This window comes from Aulonocara stuartgranti, assembly GCF_965226115.1.
Source record: "Aulonocara stuartgranti genome assembly, chromosome: 15".
Taxonomy (NCBI): Eukaryota; Metazoa; Chordata; class Actinopteri; order Cichliformes; family Cichlidae; genus Aulonocara; species Aulonocara stuartgranti.
This window is the reverse complement of record NC_138951.1, coordinates 30,687,299-30,703,118: the sequence shown is the minus strand read 5'-3', so window position 1 is coordinate 30,703,118 and position 15,820 is coordinate 30,687,299. Positions and strand designations below refer to the sequence as shown.

At 40.3% G+C, this 15,820-nt stretch overlaps 1 protein-coding gene across 1 annotated transcript in view; it reads left to right on the top strand.

Moving 5' to 3' along the window:
* Positions 1 to 13,144, top strand: part of cdk19 (cyclin dependent kinase 19) — a 67,738-nt gene extending 54,594 nt beyond the window's left edge. The window contains exons 10-13 of the mRNA XM_082505351.1: positions 122 to 219; positions 304 to 382; positions 3,538 to 3,780; positions 5,816 to 13,144. Coding sequence (XP_082361477.1) covers positions 122 to 219; positions 304 to 382; positions 3,538 to 3,780; positions 5,816 to 5,941 — 546 coding nt within the window. The 3' untranslated portion in view covers positions 5,942 to 13,144. The remainder of the gene's footprint in view (positions 1 to 121; positions 220 to 303; positions 383 to 3,537; positions 3,781 to 5,815) is intronic.
* Positions 13,145 to 15,820: the final 2,676 nt, after the last annotated feature.

The window sequence follows — 15,820 nt, the reverse complement described above, 5'->3', positions numbered from 1 at the left end:
ATCAGGAAGCCCCCACCTTTTTGTATTTTCCTATCGTACACTGATCGTGTGTGTGTGTGTGTGTGTGTGTGTGTGTGTGTGTGTGTAGATCTTGTAACCATGTGTATTTTTCTGCCTTCAGCTCCAAAAGCTCCTCACAATGGACCCGACTAAAAGAATCACATCAGAGCAGGCGCTGCAGGACCCGTACTTCCTAGAGGACCCATTACCAACCACTGAGTGAGCCTTAGTAAACTTTTGCAAACTTTAATCAACACAATCGTGTTGGTGCTTCAATCACTAATTTCATCTGTTTTCTTCTAGTGTGTTTGCTGGCTGTCAGATCCCCTACCCCAAACGAGAATTTCTTAATGAAGACGAGCCAGAGGAGAAAACAGAAAAGGTAAGTGTTATCCAGTTATCCTGTGCCTTAGACTGTAAGGCAGTCTAGCCGCTGCCTTACAGATAACTTCACTGGCGGCGAATGCAGCTTTTAGGTTATTGCTAATAGTTACATGGCTACATTAACACCTCAGAAACATCCTCATAAAGATTGGGATGTCAGTCTTTGAGATGCTTTGTTGTGCTACTGTTCATGTGCTAAGCTGTTAGTGAGAGAAAGGGCTGTGTCCCCGCCTGTCTGCAGCAGTGCTGTGCGAAGCTGCGTGTGAAGACGGCACAGTTTGTGGCACTGCTAATGTGCGAATACCTAAGCTGATATTAATGTTCAGCACTAGAGTATAGATATTTGGACAACCCTTCTTGGTATATATACTGCCTGCAGTATCTGCATGGTTAAAAAAGTACCGTCACATTTTCAGAAACTAAAACATCGATCGGTATTGTGTCAGTTCACTTAACGTCCCATCTTAAGTTAGTTGTCAATGGGGTCTAATGTGGCAGTTTTTGGTGTATTTTATGGGTTAATGCGCGGCTGTCCCACCTCACAAAGTCTTGCATTTATTTTTCAGGCTTTTTCTGTAGAAATTTTGGGGACTGTTAAATTGATAAAGTCTTAATGTACAGCTTTTCACTAGTGGATTGTACTATTGCTATTCCAAGTGGTAGCTCCAAATGTGTCCAGGCACTTTCCCTTTCAGCCATAAAGAACAGATATTGTTATCTACTGGAGTGATATGAGGTTATAGTACTACTGGTTCTTAGAAAGCAGTATCTTAGTTGAGTCAACAGTGTCCCTTGAGTTATTTTTACAGTGTAATAACTCAGCGCAGGCATTTAGCGGCGACTTTGCCAGAGGCAGGGACACACTGTACACGGTGTACAGAAGTGCATGAGGAGGCTGACCGTCCTTGTGCTCTGTGTTTCATTGTTGCTTTGCATGTAGCTTAAAAAGCGCAGCCTTTTTGCAAAGGCGCTAAGATTGAGATAAGATTTTTGTTGTGAAATCTAATGAGAGAGTGAGCACTGAGGCAGAGGCCGATGGCTCCATGTGACCGCTGTTCCTACATCATATTGGTAGCTGCTGGCAGGAAAAGATCTGAGCTTTACACCAGAGAACAGAGTGTTTGAGGAGCTCGGCTTGCACTGCTTTGGTTGGACTTCCTGTCAGCATAAAGTGTGGACATGCACAATCAATAATAGACAACATAAACAAAATAATTTGGCTGCTCCAAATCAGTACAACACCAAAACTGCTGATTGCAGACTGAAGTGAAAGCTGCTGATTTTATGAAATTACATGCAGGATTACGCATCATGCTGTACATTCATACTAAAATACACTAGCCACTATATCTGCCATTATATTGACTAAATGCAGTTTTTCAGATATTTTTGATCCACCATCTTTCATCCTCACCTGATGAGGCGTGATCTTGCACGGCGCTCCAGATCGAGGACGACTGAAAATTATTTTATATTTCTTCCATTTAAAGAAATCGCACCAACAGTTATCATTGTCTCACCAAGCTTCTTGGTGACAGCCTTGTGCAAGTCTGATATCTTTGCTTTGCTCTTGTTCATGGTGGCAGAGAAGCTGGAATGGAAGACATTGATTCTGTGGACACACGGGGACATGTGCAATGTATGGGAAATCCTGCTGGGTTCTAGGTGATCAAATACTTATTTCACTCAGGGAAATGTAAATGTAATCAGCTTCTAGCTTTTCTGGATTTTTGGTTGATATTCTGTCTCTGTTAAAATGAAATAACCATAAAAATTAGAGACTGTTTGTTTGTTTGTAAGTAAGCAAACTGACAAATTCAACCCACTGTAAGCCGATCATGGGATGTTTTTATTTTCTTTTTTCAAAGAAAAGTACTTGTTACTTGATTTACCAAGGTTTGTGGCACAGAATTTTCTGCTTGTCTTAATTGTGCTTGATGGTGTTTTAGGGGGTGTCATTTATTTGGATTGAAAGGAGGAAAGATAATTGTGCCGCTGGAGGGGTCACAGCTGTGAGTGCAGTGCCAAACTTTGGCTGTGTCCTACAACTCTTCACTGGGTCCCTACTGACTGATTTCATGGTGTTATGCTGTCTCTGGAAAGAAACCTGTGCCTATGCTCATTATTCACTTTCTCACGGTAGCTCATATGCTTGTAATCTGCCGTGTTCTTTGTAGAATGCTGGTCATTGTTGATGTGACCGCCTTCATTTTTGTATACAAACAAGCGGATTGTTAGGGGATCGCCTCAGAACTTTCCACTCCCATCAGCGCATTTTTGCGACTGTGGCATCATGCTAATTTGTCCCACTTAGTAAGTGTGACCCTAAAAGTCCCGTGGTGGCTTGAAGGTCAACATTCTGCACACTGAATTCTTGAATTGTAGCCATAAACTGATAAATTCACAACTGTGTCAAATTTTTACACCAAATTTCAAATTTTGACTAAATTTTAAACCACATAATTGCCACATAATGAGCCAGAACGTAATGAATGTTTGCACCAGAAACTGGCTGCAGATTTCTGTGAACCATATTTAATAATCACCTGAGGAAGGACTGAACTGTTCACACAGGGTGTCTCATTCCCTCAACTCAGCCACGCATCCACATCCAAGGGCCATTTGGGGCATCTCTGGGGTATGGCTGCTGGCAGAAACCATAACAATGATTTTGGTCCGTCATTGCGGTCTCGATTTTTGAACTTGAAACCAGACTTAGGGCTTTAGGGCCTGAGCCAGCAGCATAAGTGGGCAACAGATTCTCAAAACATGGAAATAGATATGTAATAGCTGCTTTATTAACAATATAGACAGACAGAGAATATGAGCTATCCTTACTGTCTCATCCTCAGATGAGTTAGTATACGTTTCCTTCCTTCCTTTGGCTCATTAGGTTAACATTTCTTGTGGTCTACTTAAGTTTTTTTTAATGCGTCCTTAAAACTCTAAACTCATGTTGTTGAGCTGCATTTCAATCCAGTCATCTGAGTGGGAAAGTGGGTCACAGATGCAGAAAAGAACAACCTACAGCTAAAAATAGAGCAAAATCTTGGTTTCTTGTTTTCAGCAAGAACCCGAGATCATTCCACACACTCGCTTTTAGTCCACTCCATAAATCCCGACCCACTTTCAGCTTTGTGTGTCTTTGTGCAGAACCAGACCCAGCAGCACCAGCAGACAACTGGCCAGGCTCAGGCCCAGAACCAGCAGCAGACAGCAGCCCAGCAGGCCCCCTCCCAGCAGAGCTCTGCTCAAACCAACGGCACCGCCGGAGCCACGGGGGCCACCACTGCAGCGCTACAGCACGGTCAGGACCAGGGGCCACCCAACAAGAAACCTCGGATCGGACCCTCTGGGGCCTCCTCAGGCACTGGGGTGCTACAGTCAGATTACCAGGTCAGTACAATATTATAGAACAAACACCAACACCAACATTTTCTGGTGAAACTGTTCATTTGTCTGTACTTTAAAACTCTATTAAATGAATGGTAAATGGCCTGTATTTGTCCCTAAGGACCCCAAAGCGCTTTACACATCCAGTCACACACACATTCACACACTGGTGATGGCAAGCTACATTGTAGCCACAGCCACCCTGGTGTGCACTGACAGAGGCGAGGCTGCCGAACACTGGCGCCACCGGGCCCTCTGACCACCACCAGTAGGCAATAGGTGAAGTGTCTTGCCCAAGGACACAATGACCGAGACTGTCCGAGCCAGGGCTCGAACCGGCAACCTTCCGATTACAAGGCGAACTCCCAACTCTTGAGCCACGATTGCCCGATAAATGAGTCCATTATAATCATCTCCTGCTCCAGACTTTCATTCTTGGACTCTATTAGTTGCATGAGTAGCTGTGCATGAGTTCCAAGTTCTCCTTTGTAGTGTTATTCTGGCACAAACGTGAGTTTATCATCTGACTGAAACAAGCTGTTTTAGCTGTCTTCCTCGTCCCTTCAAACTAACTGTGTCCTGATTGGAAGGTGAGTGCAGCTTCTGTGCTCATAGTACCTGAACCCTGAAACGATCATAAAAAACTGTCTTAAACCTAGTGTTTAGAGCAGGTTGAAGGCTTGTTTAATATGAACATCCCACAGTGTAACAGTATATGTGAAGAAAAATATATATATAAAAGCATAAAAGGTCGACCACAGCAGGATGTACCATTCCAGCACTGAAAATGAGACACTCCAAACTCCTGTTTGAGTTCAGTTTGATTGCAAGTACGTGCTTTAAGAAACTGACATGATCTTCAGAAGGAAAAAAACCTGCGTTAGGCAGTTAGGATAGGGAAATCTAAACGTATTAAGACATGAACCAACATGTTGTTGGGCTGAGAATGCTTACAGGGGGCTGCAGGCTAAAAAATGTATACTCAAACACTCAGATACCAGACAACAACAAGATGTTGTTTAAATGATAAGGACTGTACAGAGCTGATATCAAATCACAATGGAGCCTGTGAGCTTTTGTTTTCTGCTCAGGCGCCTCCTGTATCGCCGGCTCAGCTCTTATCACGAGGCCAAAGAGACAACAGCTCTCTCGGCCTGTGATGAAGTGAAGCTGGATGCCAAAGTTTGGCATATGACATATTTTGACTTTCAAGGAGAACCCGACTGCTGCAGAAAATAAATGTGATCAGCGACTAATCAGCAACGTATGGGGTTAGCTCAGGTTTGAGCGTTACATGACCGCAGGAGCAGGGAGATCATGTGTCAGTACTTAACAGAGCACGGTGTGATCTAAGTGACCGCTTTGACCTCTCCCGCTTCTGTATCAGCGAGGCACACAAGTATATTGCATACAGAGATATGCCTAGTTGCAAGTGACACAGCTGGTGGCTGTCAGGCCTCAGTTGATGTATAAATAAACTGTCGCAGTGGTCAGACACATCACGAGTGTGGCTATAGCTGCTACTGTCAGTGTCCTACTTTTTCCCTTTATTGATCTCTATCCACATATATTCCATCATACACCACCCACCGATCATTTCCCTAATCTAGAACAGTGTAGCCAAGAACCCACAACTGTGGTATGGAGGCATGCAAACAGTTGAGGTCTCAGATTCTCAAAGCAATATCCAGATCGTTGAAATTTCAGCACCAGTACTTTTTACAGTCCATGTCTCCAAGCGTGTAAATGAGACTTTTTTTTTTTTTATTACTAGTGAAATAATCCCAGAGCCACTGAACACACAGGGAAATATCATAATCCCAATTTTTTGAAATCCATGTGGAAAACAGCTTATGAGGAAAGGTTAATTAGCTGCAGACAACTGAATCTGGAAGGAAGTCGCGCTCATTAGCGCAATGTCTGGATGTAGCCTTAAAAACACAATATTTTGCACACCTCCAGAGTCACCGTTTGAATGTTTGCTAATAAGAAGTCTGGTGATTTAGCGACTGCGTCTCCACTTCTCTCTCTCTTTCAGCACTCTGGCTCCCGCCTTGGTTACCAAAGCAATGTCCAAGGTTCCACTCAACCCCAGAGCACCATGGGATACTCATCATCAACCCAGCAGAGCTCCCAGTACTCCCACCAGACCCACCGTTACTGAGGATCCTTGTCACTCCCTAACCAGCAGAGGAGTCAAGCTCCTCCTTGTCTTCAGCCAACCCTCAACAACCTCAGCTCCACGGCTCCCGTGTCCCGGTTGGACCCTTGTCCCTTCATTACATCATTCCAACTCCAGTCATCCTTCTTTTCAAACTGCCCTCACCTTTGACCTTTCGCCCGACAGCCTTCAGCGGCACTGTAACACGAAGGCTGATGAACATAGGAACCAAACGAAATCCAATGAGAAAACAAATTCTGCCTCATCGGCGCGTTGAAACACTTTTAAATCGACTGGGGAAAAAAAAGGTGTAAGATAGATGTCAAGGCGTCTCACACACAGACTCAGAACCGTGGCACTTACAAACACAACGTTCCTCACCAGGAAGAATCGCAGCTGTGTTCAAGTATATTATATAGCACCTTTTTCTATTTGAGTTTTTTTCTCCTGCTCGTTTGCTAGACTTTTCAAGTTTAACTTGTCATTATAAATATTGTTACATACAGAAGCGATCAGATGTGAGGCAACTTAAAAGGAAAAGCCCTTTACTGTCATCTCTAGTGTATAATTATCACGGATAATCAAATGACGATAAGCTAAAGTTTGAGCTAAACCCAACCTTTTAAGAAAAAAGTTTCTACAAAGAAAAAAAAACCTCAGCTTTTAAGCTGATGTCATTGCAGGGAAATATAAAAACAATTAACTTAAATCTTGATATTATAGGGTTTCTATATTTAGAAGTGTTTATCTAGATTTGGATTTGGAATGTAAGAAAAGCAGTTGTCTTTTTACAGCTTCTGTATAATGTGATCACATTATACAGAAGCTTTGCTTTCTGTGATGGCAGCGTCTTCGGGAGGTTTTGACACCTCTTGTTGGTGGCCGGCAGCTCCGGAGTGCGTTCTTGTTCGCTGGTTTTCACTTTGCTGTGACACCTGTGTTATTTTGGACCCTTGAAACATTTAAGGTTTCTGAAGATGCGCATAATCGTACAGGGCAGCTAAACAGTACGCTTCCCCCCCTCCGACATATGCTTCTTGAGACTGTTACTGCCTGATGTCAGATTGTTTTTTTTTAAGATTTTATTGTTATCTCTGTTGTCCCGTGGGCGTGTATGAGCGTGTGCACGTGTGTGTGTGTACAGTATGTTTTTTATGCATGTTGTTTATCCTTTTACTTACTAGAACTGCACTGACCACTGAACCGATCTGCAAAGAGCTGGAACAAATGTGAGGCTCGCCCTCTTCCATATCACCCTTGCGGTGCCACACTGAGTATGCAGGTAGAGACTGGGGTACATTCAAAGACAATGGGTGCTTTCTTTAGTACATGCATGGAGGTATGAGCAACTTATTTACATTTTTATATCCAGTGTATACAACCCGTTGTATGTCTGAGTTCATTTTGAATTAATGAATCAACTTGTGAGAAAAGTGAAATGAAGGACATTTAATAAGTGCTACAATTGAAGAAGCTGTGAGGGAAACACTCTAGTTTCTCGCTGAGACTTAAATGACCAGGTTGATATGCTCACTCCCACCCTCTGTGTTCTGACTAGTAGTTCTCTAGTCAGAGCACAGTGTTGAATATAGTATATATGTCAATTAAATAAGTTTTGTAGTGTATAACACTCCCAGGGTTGCCGTACTCCTGTTCCCTGTGCAGGAATTGCCTTTTTTTTAATATCGTTATGAACAAGGGACAGCAAAACTGTTGGGTCAAATATGAATGTCAATCTCAATGGAGCCTGTGTCTGTACTGAGACACCCTCCAGTCATTTGGGACCCCTTCACCCAAGTTCTGACTGGTGTTTTTGACAACGCTTTTCATCCTAGTCAAATCAATGTATGTTGCTCTGTGCAACCTGAGTCTATCATGTGGGTGGTACCAAGCCAAGTTGTGAGACATGAATGCCTTTCAGTGCTAGAAATTCAGCAAAATTGTTCTTCCGAAATGTAGAAAGTGAAAAAGTCACAATAAATGTCACAATATATGTATTACATTGTTAGTAGCGCAACCTGCCAACTACTATTATTACCACTATATTACTATTATAATCAATATAATTCTCAACATTGCCTGTATCTTTAGTGTAGAGCCATTCCTGGTAGCTAATTAGCTTAGCCTAGCATAAATCCTGGAAACACTAAAGGAGAGCTAGCATGGGGCTATTAGAGGATAACAGCTTTTCTTAAGCTCATGGGTTTTGTTTTTTTTAAAGCTAATGATGTTATATGTGGACATTTTAATACGTTTACTATTTATTTTTTTAAACTACTTCTTAGAACAACTTATCTGTATGACACTTTAAACTTCAGTGTTTTGTGTAGGTCAAACTAGTGATGTATAACATGCTAACTTATGAGAGCTAAAATGTGCTTGTAGCCTGTAATAAATAAATACAATAATACTAATAACAAAAATAAAATAAAAAAAGATCCAGGCTAGTTGTTTCCCCCTATTTCCAGTTTTTATGCTAAGCTAAACTGATGGGCTGGTAGTAACATTTTTAAATTTTGCTGCAGACATGAGTGTGATATCAGTGTTTTTATCTAACTCTAGGTAATGAGCAAAAGATAATGGCTGCATTACCACAAATCTGTTTTTCTTCCTTAAGCACAAAGTCTTCTTTTTCAAGTAATACTTCATTACATTTCAGAAGATCATATTGATCATATCTTATTTTTTTAAACACAAACCAATTTGTCTTCAGTATTTTTGAAAATCTGATTTTTTTTTATATGGGGATTTTCCTTTTCAGAATTTCTTTCAGGCGTTTACAGAAAAGTTATTAGGGATCTGTTCACATACAAAATTGTCTTTGAGGCTGTTTTTCACTGTTAGAAGTGGCAATGCGCAGCATGGACTAGTTAAAATTATTATGCAGATTATTATCTGCACCACAATATATTGTTAAAAAAAAAATGCTACCTACACAGTATGTAACACTATGAACTAGTTCATACGGTATGTTTACCTTTGATACTTACAGTAAACTTTGCTAAAAGCATTTCTAGTATTAATTTTACGGGTTATAATACTAACAATACAACAGTAAGAGCAAGTCTTCTCTTTTCATATCCTCCTGACAACTTGCTCCATCATGAATGACCACCCTGCATGCTGTGTTAAAGAATGCACCCAGTTATTTGACTAACTGCATTTGCCCCCATACAGAGGAAAAGAGACATTGTGTTTATTGCACGTGTGACCTGCAGTTTAATTAGGAAACACTGACACCTTGTGGCTGGAAAGAGAACTGGACCTCTGTCCTTATCAAAGCTGTAATAGTACAAATAGATAATGGTGTTAGGGATTTTTTTTATTAATCAGAACATGCAAGATATGTGTGTATAATGAAAATAATTGTATTTCTGTGTCCAGTTATGGTTCACTGATGCTTAAAAGTACCCACCCGCGTTACATTAGCAACATCATTAGAATTTTACCACTGAATAGAACTTTTTTAAGGCTTTATGTTTCATGCATTGATACTAACTGCAGATAGGTGGGTAGTCTCAGTTCTGCTTATTTTGTTCTGCTAAATTATGCTTATTTAAAGCAAAGTGCATCTGGATGGATCTTGTAACAGGATTCATGTCAAATTTTGCTGGGTTTTTCATTTAAAACAGGACATGCATAATCTGAGTGTGTGGTTGTTTCTGTAAATGGCCACTATCTACATTTTTAGTGCATACATTGTCTGATGAGATGAGATATGGATACTGTTTAAAATCAAACCTTTTTCAAAATTCAAAGATATAATGTCAGTTAATGTCCCACAGGTCTTTGATAACCCGTATAGAGTTACAGAGCTTAGAGTTTTAGAGGTTTTATGGACTGTTGCCCGTTTGGCACAATATCTTTGGTTTCTGAAGAATGTGAGCATGCTAAATAGACCAAAATCCATAAAACAGCTGGATTAACCTAAACCTACCCCTAACCAGAAAGACCCAGGTTAATTTTTTCAATTAAAAAATATAGTAATTAGATTCAGATAACTTTGTTTATTATAGTATTTAGTTTTATTTTATTTATTTAGTTTATTCTAAACTGCATTTATTAAAATTATGTAAATGTGGAAAAACTGCAAATTTAGTTTGTGGGTTTTTTCCCCACAGCCATTTTTAAAAACAAGCCGCTCAGAGCATGTGTGTCCTGTTTCTAAAGCCCATAGAAAAATCTCCCAGTTATGCCTTTTTTTTTTTCTTCATGTTAAGCGATTCTGAACTGTTCAGTGTTTACATGACACAAAGGCAGGGTCCTTTATGTTTTAAACTCATTTAAAGCTGCAGTAATTGATATTTTTGGTCTCTTGGGGCAGGAGGACATAAAGCAACATGTAACACCTCCCTATGAATCTTTCAAGAAATTTGGAAGGTGATTAGATGAGCAAAATGTCTTTCACCTTCCAAACCATGTCTGCGGAGAGTGTCTTAGCTGAAAAACCATAACAAGCAGCAGTCTGAGGAGCTTGGAAAGCTAGCAGTCAGTCAGCATGTCAATGGTTACACCTTCCTGTTGCCAGGCTAGTATGAAAAATGTGCACATAAAAGGCACACTGGCATTAGTGTTGCTGAGTTGCTTTTGCTGCATGTTAAAAAATGGACATGTTGCCATTCCTTGGTAACGAACATGGAGAAAAACATGCAAGCAGCCTTTTTTTTTTTTTTTAAATGAAAATAAACCAAAACAGTTCAAAGGTCTTTGAGTATTCCATAAAACTGTTTATAATTCTTTCTGGATCCATCACTTTGTGGCCCCTTTAATGGGAAGCATGGTCATTGAAGCTTTTGCTTATCTAAAAATCTTGATTATAGCAGCTTTAAAGAGAAACTTAAAGGAATGCACCTGTACCTGAAATGTCCAGATGAAGTAGCTTTTTGCACTCCGTGTCTTTAGTTCATCTTTACTTCTACTGTTTTCTGACAGACTGGCAGACAGATCCACTGGTTGGGGGGGGAGGTCAGTGGCACACAGTAGGGATCTAAACCAGCAGTTATTCAAAGGTTTTGGCCTCCCGTTACTGTGTGTATTTGAAGTTGAAGTGAGTAGCAGTGAGGATATGTTGAGACTCTTTGTTGTACATTTCTCTCTCCACACAAACGAGGTGTCACAAGTATTACTAATGAGCACGAGGCTCCAGCAAAAGACAAACTCCTATGCAAAGAAATCCCAGACTAAAGCTTTTACCTGTTTCTAGGTTTTGCAGTTGACAGGTTTTATTATATTTTATTGGGTGATGTGTATTCCTTTCTTGTGAAATACTGAGTACAGTAGACCAAGACAGCTCTCATTTATGTCCTTTTCCCCCCACAGCATTTTAAAATGTACTCTAAAAGAATTATTGTAAAGAAATGCATATATATATGAATAGTATACAATCATATTTATTTTTTCCATACATGTATTAATAATACCCATGTTTGAATTTCCTCTGCCTTAACTATAGTAGCTATAGAAAGGGACCTCTGTCAGACAGACCCGCCTTCGCTAGACCATAGTTCTCCTGCTCCTGGTTGTTTCCTCTTCATAAATAAGCTCACGTGGAATGAACGTCTAGTTACTGAATGTGTTCACACCACCTCACTGTACAGTAGAATGAAGGTGACGCCGACGCCTGTGATCGCTCACTGGCTTCGGTTCCACAGTGTTGCTGTCCTTACTTACAGGAATGATAACTAACGGTCCACGTTTTAGTTTGAGTGGATGGTGCCTTTTTTTTCTTTTTTAAATTTCATCAGCTAAACTTGTCATGGGGTTTTAATTTTGTATTTTCACACTTCCTCTGTCAGTCTTTTATTTTTCTTGTTACTATGTAGCATATTGTTAGCAGCTAAGTATCTATTTGATTTGACTGCAAAGAATCCTGATGCAGGATTGGCTGTTGTTTTCTCTGCTCATAGATATCGTCCTCACACATTACTGAAGCGCAGTTATGTTTTGAAATGCTGTACATAAAAAACATTTTAAGGACTTCTCATTGAGATATAGTAATTGTCTTCTAATGCACTGTCGTTGCTAAAATATCTAGTGGTAAATAAAAAATATGGTATTTAATGTTTTTTAATGTCTCGCTTTAGACACTAAACTTCTGGCAGTGCTATGAAAGTTAGAAGGTAGGTGTGTGTGTGTGTGTGTGTGTGTGTGTGTGTGTGTGTGTGTGTGTGTGTGTGTGTGTGTGTGGAAGGACACTTACTTGTACAACGCTTTTATAAAATCTAGTGCACCTCTAGGCTGCCCGTCCTCTCACATCGCCTCTTTTTTGATAGTATTGCATGTGCCTGTCTTTTTCCAATGGAGAACATAAGCACTTACTGTCGCTCTCGCAACACTTTGTACAGGCGGACAGACGCTCCATCTGCAGAGTTGAAAGAAGTGATGCCATTTGCCTTTTTTTTTTTTAAAAAGAAAAGAAATTGGCATAAAAATCACAAAATGTTTCCACTGACACTCTGTCCCATTGTGTGTCTGTGGGGGGGGGGATTAGAGAGGAAGCAGAAAAGTAACTGTTATTTAAAAACCTTTTTTGTAATTACCATCTGCAAATTTTGACTAAAGCTTTCAATAAAAATCACCTTTTTTTTTCAAGAGGCTTTTCTTTGCCCAGGTCGCCATTGTAAATAAGAATGTGCTTATAATTACTTGCCTGGTGGTTAAGTTAAGGTGACACTGACTTGCTGCGCCACCTTGTGGTACAAATTGGTATTGCAAGGAAGTACGGCACGGTCCTAGTTGAACTTCATTTGTTATCTCTTTAACACCTTGCATAGATGTTTTCATGGCAGCTGTTTCTTCACATCCTGTTGAAAGCTTTAGTTCATTTTTGAAGGTTTATAATGTTTTTGAAAATGGGTATTTACAAAAAGTACCTCCCCCCACCCCCCCCACCCGAGCCACATCAGAGTAATGCTTTGCAGATTGGGGTGTCTGTCCATTTTTGACATTCTATCTGTATTACGTGAGTGCGTGTGAGCGTGAGTTTGAAATATACATATGGCCTAAATGGTATTGTCTTTTCATAGTGTTTATAGATAAAGCAGCAATAGGTCGGCGAAAAAGCGAAAATCCGAAAAAGTAAAAATTTATTTAGCTGCTTTTAGCAAACTTGTCCAAATTTCACTGTACAAATGACTGTTAAATGAGAAGAAGTCATGTATATTTATTTTATATCCTCTATTATAATAAAAGCCTCTTTTGTCTGAATCTGTTTCATTGTGCAGTTGTTGGGAGAGTTGCTGCTTGACAGGGCAGCAACGTTGCAGCTGTTAGTATTCACCACTTGGCGGCACCCGAGGGTGTCTGTTTAATGTGCTGCTGAATCATTTTCAGACTATTCCTAATGTCAGTACTCAATATTCATAAACCTAAGTGACTTAGTCATTACAAGACCTAGAGTTTTTCCAGTTCACAAAGTTGTGCATCCATCAAGGATTTGATTATTTAATCATTTTTTTTATTCCAACATCCCATATATTGAATAACAGCATGAGTCAATGGTTTGGACGTTGTTCTCATTAAAGGGAAATGATAAGAGATAGGACCATAACGGTCTTATTTTATGCTATAATCTGCTTATTTTATGCTATAATCTGTTTAGGATGTTGATTCTTTGAATGTGTGCCTGTCCCAGCTGACCATCATCACTTCAGGACACAAATAGGCATGGTTATTTCAAACTCCCTTTTTTGGTTCTTGGACTCTACTAGACTCGCTTTGCATCATTCAAAGTTCATAATAATCCACCTCTGTCTGGTTGGTCTTGGTTTGTGAAGCGACAGGTGGATCTGTGAAACCACGTGCCTGTTGGCTTGTAATTGACATGTTGTGAGCCAGGGAGTGTATAAAGAATGATCCTCATTCTTGAGTTGTAGAATAACCAAAACTGACAAAAGACTACAGTGGTGTGAAAAGCTTTTGCCCTCTTCCTAATTTTTCTTTTTTCATATTTGTTGCACATTTCAGTTGATCAAATAAATTATAATATTATGTAAAGATAACTCAAGTAAAGACAAAATGCTGTTTTAATGATGATTATTGATTTACTACCTGGCTGGGTGTGAAAAAGTAATTAATTACTCCCTAAACCTAAAAACTGGTTGCGCCAGCTTTGGCAGCAAAAACTGCTATCGAGTGTTTGTGATAACTGGCAATGAGTCTTTCGCATCACTGTGGAGGAATTATGGCCCACTCTTCTTTGCAGAACTGCTCGAGAGTTATTGAGCATGAGTGGATTGTTTAAAGTCATGCTAAAGCATCTCAGTCAGATTTAAATCTGGACTTTGACTAGGCCACTCCAACACCTTTCTTTCAGGATTTTCTGGTAGAGAGCAGGAAATCCTGGGATGAATCAGTGTTGTACCTACACTTAACAGACAACTGAGCAAAGATTTTAAATCTCAGCCTGCCACAAAAACACACAAGTTTGTTCCTATTTCTTCAGTTGAAACTATAAAAATGCCAACGATAACAAGTATAAAACTGTATTTTTCCACCAACAAGGTGATTCCCAGAGATATTAGCGTTAAACTTGGCATATCTTGGTATTGATCCTAAACTTACTGCCAATGCAGTAAAAGCATACCTGGATAGAAAAACACATACAACAGCCCTTTGTCAGTCCTGGGTTGGGTTCCCCAAAATCTGGACCTCAACAACATTGAAGCAGTGGGTTGACTGCGGATCAGGAGGCAGGGAAGGTCATCTACTAACTTGAAGGTTGGTGCAGTTGGTGGTTGATTTCATCCCTGGCTTTTCCAGTCTGCTGAACCCTAAGTTGCTCCTATATAAGGACCTTACATTTACCAGTGTGGTAAATGGAAATTAAAGAATAGCCTGCCTAAGAGTTGGAGCTGTGTTGAAGAATAAAGATGGTTGCATCGAATATTGACTTCTATGCGTATTAGAACTGTACAAACTCTGTTTTTGGCTTCTGTATTTCCATGTATGTTTGCACATGTTGCTCAAGACTTTTGGACAATACCGTACCTGCAAAGCATCCTGCCAAAGAGCCAATAGTGTGCAAATGTCAGCGGTGATGGGTGCTAGCATAAAGTGATAAAGTATATTTTAGTCTGATTTATGGAGAAGTAAAGACTGGATGGACTGCAGAAAGTCAGCCTGTCCTAATTACTATCCCTGCTGGTGTTATAGGGTTACACACACTGGAGCGAATGTCTTTGGCTGATCTAAACACTTGTACCAACCAACAAGACATTCCAAAGGATGCGTCAAGTAAGCACTACATTCAGTTCTCCTTACAGGCTGCTGGTGTAAAACCACTGCAGACAAGCTGAGACTTGGCATCAGCTGCACGAGTTCTGGCAGAGGCGCTGGATTGACAGATCAGCCTGCGGTGTTACTGCTACCACTTGAGGGAAATTTATGACTTGGCTCAGAGAGAACTCAGCAGAACGTGTTAACACAGATGGCCCCATTTCCTACTTCAGGTGCTGCAATAGCAACTAAAGAGCAAACTCATCCCACACGTGTAGCTTCCAGTTTAAACCCTACCACGGGCAGGGTTCAAACTGACCCTGGACCTCAGCATAAATTCTCAGAATTTGCAACTGCTATCTAAGGGATTGTACTCAGTTTAGGAAGAAATGCTTTGGTCTAATTAAAACTATCAGGAGCTTTGGTTTGGTAGTGATTCTGTTCAATAGCACCGACAACGACTTGTATGTACATGCAACTGACAGAGTATGACAAAACTTGCTGTGACAGACATTGCGTGCTGTAAATATAACTGATGTACAGCGTGGCCTGGCATCAAATAAGCGTTTAACAGAACACGCCTAAGCCAAAAGGAAAGTCCGGTGAGATGGTGAAACCTGGCCAATAAACCATGTGTGCTAGAAGAGGTTCTTCAATGTTCTTCTA